This window comes from Malaya genurostris, chromosome 1, assembly GCF_030247185.1.
Source record: "Malaya genurostris strain Urasoe2022 chromosome 1, Malgen_1.1, whole genome shotgun sequence".
Taxonomy (NCBI): Eukaryota; Metazoa; Arthropoda; class Insecta; order Diptera; family Culicidae; genus Malaya; species Malaya genurostris.
This window is the reverse complement of record NC_080570.1, coordinates 43,070,611-43,074,407: the sequence shown is the minus strand read 5'-3', so window position 1 is coordinate 43,074,407 and position 3,797 is coordinate 43,070,611. Positions and strand designations below refer to the sequence as shown.

At 43.9% G+C, this 3,797-nt stretch overlaps 1 protein-coding gene across 1 annotated transcript; it reads left to right on the top strand.

The window, feature by feature from the left end:
* The first annotated feature begins 567 nt into the window (after nucleotides 1-567).
* Nucleotides 568-2,744, top strand: LOC131438185 (uncharacterized). Its single transcript, XM_058608026.1, has one exon. It carries the CDS (start codon nucleotides 871-873, stop codon nucleotides 1,726-1,728), a length of 858 nt encoding a protein of 285 aa, XP_058464009.1. The 5' UTR covers nucleotides 568-870; the 3' UTR covers nucleotides 1,729-2,744.
* Nucleotides 2,745-3,797: the final 1,053 nt, after the last annotated feature.

The window sequence follows — 3,797 nt, the reverse complement described above, 5'->3', positions numbered from 1 at the left end:
TGTTTTCTTTTTCCCGTCCCGAAGGTTAGCTAGCGGAGGTTCGCGGTGAAGCGGTGAGGTGGTGGTGGCTTAAGAAATATAAACAATAATAAAGTGAGCAAAGAGAGTGAGAGAGAGCGGCCTCTCATCACCGGAGATGGTTTTGAGCGAGAGAGAGAATGTGAGATCTTGTGCTCTTCGGCGTGTGGTTGGTTGGCTTGCGGTCTGAGAGGTCTTGGTCGGTACACGTTGAGGTTACAATCAAGTTCAAGTTGAGCGTACCATTTCTTTTTATTTGCTTCGCATTTGATCTACTGGACATTGAAGCAGGCTTTCGGAGAGATGAATGAATGAATGAAAGTCTCCCCGCGATGATCCCGCATTCCGCGAGGTCCAGATTGCTCTCGTTGGTGTAGTAGCGTTAGGTCTGCCATCGGTTCGCTCGACGGTTCGGAGAGAAAGAAACCGCACCAGTCGTCCGTTGACTTCAGTGTGCCGGTGGTGGTGCGAACGAGAGGGACTGACTGCCAGCTTATGGTTATAATAAAAACATAAATACGTAAATAACGACGGAAGGAAAATTTAATATTCCGATGATATGGTGGGGAATTAAGAAACAAGTATCACATATATAAATCGTTCGGTACGTTCTGCAACTTCATATCATTACCAATCCTTGCACTCGGCGGTCACGTCGTGTTTTTCGTGTGTTTCGTTTGTTTGAACTCCGGTTGTGGAGCCGTCACTCCGAGTGGACGTGCGTTTTTTTCTCCATTTTTCGCGGAACATTTGAAGAAAAAAGGAAGTGAGAAAGCGAACTTTTCCCAACGCAAAAAAAAAGAAAACATAAATAAGTGATCCGCAAGTGACAAAAAAAAAACAGCAGATAAAATGGCATTCAGTTACAAAGTTCTTACGGTGTTATGTGTGGTGGCAATGGTGACGGCCTTACCAGCAGAAGATACTCGCACCTCTCGGAATGCTATCAACACGGAAGGTGACTTGATGGGCAGCATCTACAAGGATTGTTTGCAGTCGGATTCGGTGTCCTGTGTCAAGTACAAGATCTTCAGCTTTTTCGATAAAGTTGTGGCCAAGCGTAGTGCATTTTCCTTGAGCGATGGAGTAACCGTGGTGAAAACTCCTGGCGTCGAAACCGACGGTGCCCCAAGATCGCTGAGCGGCGACGAATCCATTGAACAGTTGATCCTGTCTCGTGTGCAAAACTTCTTGTCCACTCACACCATCAAGGTTGACCTGAAAGGATCGGATATCGTGAATGCCGTTACATCGACCGGAAGGGCTTTGGAAGATGTTTCGGAGAACCTGCTGGAGGATGATGAAGATGCTGCTGGTGAAGCTCGTGGTAAGAAGAAGAAGGCTGCCAAAATCCTGGGTCCCTTGATGTTGGCCGTTGCTCTGAAGGCTGCTGCTCTGCTGCCACTGCTATTGGGAGCAATTGCTCTGATTGCCGGTAAGGCTCTGCTCATCGGCAAGATCGCTCTGGTGCTGTCGGCCATCATCGGTCTCAAGAAGCTGCTGTCACAGGAAAAACACGTCACGTATGAAGTTGTAGCCCACCCACACCACACCAGCAGCCATTCCACGAGCCACGGTGACGCTTACTCGCTGGGAGGATCGTTCGGTGGTGATACCGGCAGTTACGGTGCAAGCTCAGGACACGGAGGTGGTGGCTGGGGACGTGCTATCGATGCCCAGGACCTCGCCTATCAGGCCCAGAAACCGTAAACATGCACATCTTGCCTGCACCATGGACCTGGAAACGACAGTCGAAACATTAGTTACACGAATTTCGCAACTGATTGCAAGAGTACTCCTTAGAGGAGTTAACTTTTAAGCCCCCCAAGTACCGACTAATACTCAAATCAATGAGTGCATTATTGATGTCATTGGTTATGCTCTTATTTATTAAAATTAATTAGACGATTTTGCCTTTCCGAGGGTAGATTAAATTATTTAATTTGAAAGGAACATATTTCATTTGCGTGCGAGTAGGCGATAGGAGTAACTTAATTTATTTAGCCAAGAATACAAGCAAGCCAAGCAAGTAAAGCAGGACAAAAATCGAAAAAAAATGATACCAGAAATGAAACGCATATTGTGTGTAGAACATCTAAAGCCAAGCAAAGACATTTATATATCTCTCTCTCACTCTCTAGTTTCAAACAAACTTCTCTGTAGTTGAAAGCGTAGTCTCTCTATTTAGCTAGTTTTTAGCACCTACTTATCTTAAGAATTGCTGACTGTCTATTGTACTATAATGTTTCCTTCGACTATTAAGCTACTGTTTCACTTCTCTACCCTAAACCTTCCCATTCACCTTTCTTCCCCCTTTGTTGAAAATGCACAATTTCTTTTCACTGTTCATGCTGTCATTTCTTCTCTCATCTATTGTAGAAAAAGTACATGAACAGAGAAAAACAAACACATCCAGTCATCTACTCAAGCAACGAAATGCTGTAAGTTTGATCAGTTCCCGATTCTTTCGTCCACATTCCTATCATACATGGAAAAGACGTCCTGTCACACACGACAGTGTAAACTGCATCCACCGAACAGACCTTACTGACTAACTAACCTCTATTCATGTCTTACCCGTCGTACCGTCATTATTCTACTCTACCTCTCCCCTCTCAGAAACACCTTCGCTCTATCCTGTACTAACCGGTCCTTCTCGATCGAGTGAAGGGCACTCAGTGAAAACCAGTTTTGTTGTGAAAATAATAATAAAACCGAAATATAGATAGTTGCGTTTTATTCATTATCGTGGTCCGATCTTCCGTCCATCACAATTCGATTCTGACTCTCAAGCGGGATTCCACAACAATTGAATTCCGAGCCCGTGGAGGGTTTCGTGGGTACCGCGCCGAGTGGGTAAATTAGAGAAAAGCAGCCCTCAGTTCAGAGAGAATGGAAAGGAAAAATGTGTACCAGGCCAAGCACCATCATCAGCGGCAACTCGTAAATTATTCGCTTTCGTTCACTTTCGGGCGGAACCCTTCATCATATGTATGTACGGAATAAATGGGCCCGAGCACATTGAAAAGCATTCCACGGGACCGGCCCCCATCTGTGTTCAGACTTCATCAACTCACCAGCTCCGGTTCGAGTTTAATAGGATCTCGACCATGCAAGAACTGAGCACAGTAGAAAAATTTATGTTGATTTTACGAAAGCATAATTTTTTTTCGTTCTACAAATTCAGGTTGTAAAAAATTCCTCAACACTTATCCGTCTGACTTTGGTCATTTAATTAAACCAATCTACACGGGCAATATTTACCAACATAGCGGCGATTTTTTTTCGTCTGTGCAACACCTTGAAGAAAAGCTTTGCTTTGCTTTGCTTCTTCTCGATAATTGCAGAGTTTACTGCTTTATCACGGTTCAAGCGTACGAAGAGATTCGAGATCGAGCTTCGAGATCGTGGAAAAATCCACCGAACAACACATCGGTTCCCTTGCTGTTATTACCTGCCCGTAGCAGACCGCCAGCATCTTCACCGTTGAAAGAAGCCAATGCCTCTTGCTGCTGGTAGATTTGCTTTGAATTGGAAGCATTTAAAAGCTAAGCTATGGACGGAAAATTTAGATCAAAGTTGAAGTTTATTGTCAACATTGGAATGAAAACAGATTCTTGATTGCTGATGGGTTAGTGAATTTATAATTCTAGGTTATGTTTGTGTGAAAGGCATTAATCCTGAAGATCACTGAATTAATTACTTAGAAAGTTTCGTTTTTATAGATTCCCATAAAAGGAGCCATCCACTTAAATTTACAATTCAAGGCGTGTAAAAAT

Bases quoted from the DNA above. Each gene is read 5' to 3' on its own strand.
- LOC131438185 (XM_058608026.1), top strand. From the start codon at position 871: ATGGCATTCAGTTACAAAGTTCTTACGGTGTTATGTGTGGTGGCAATG.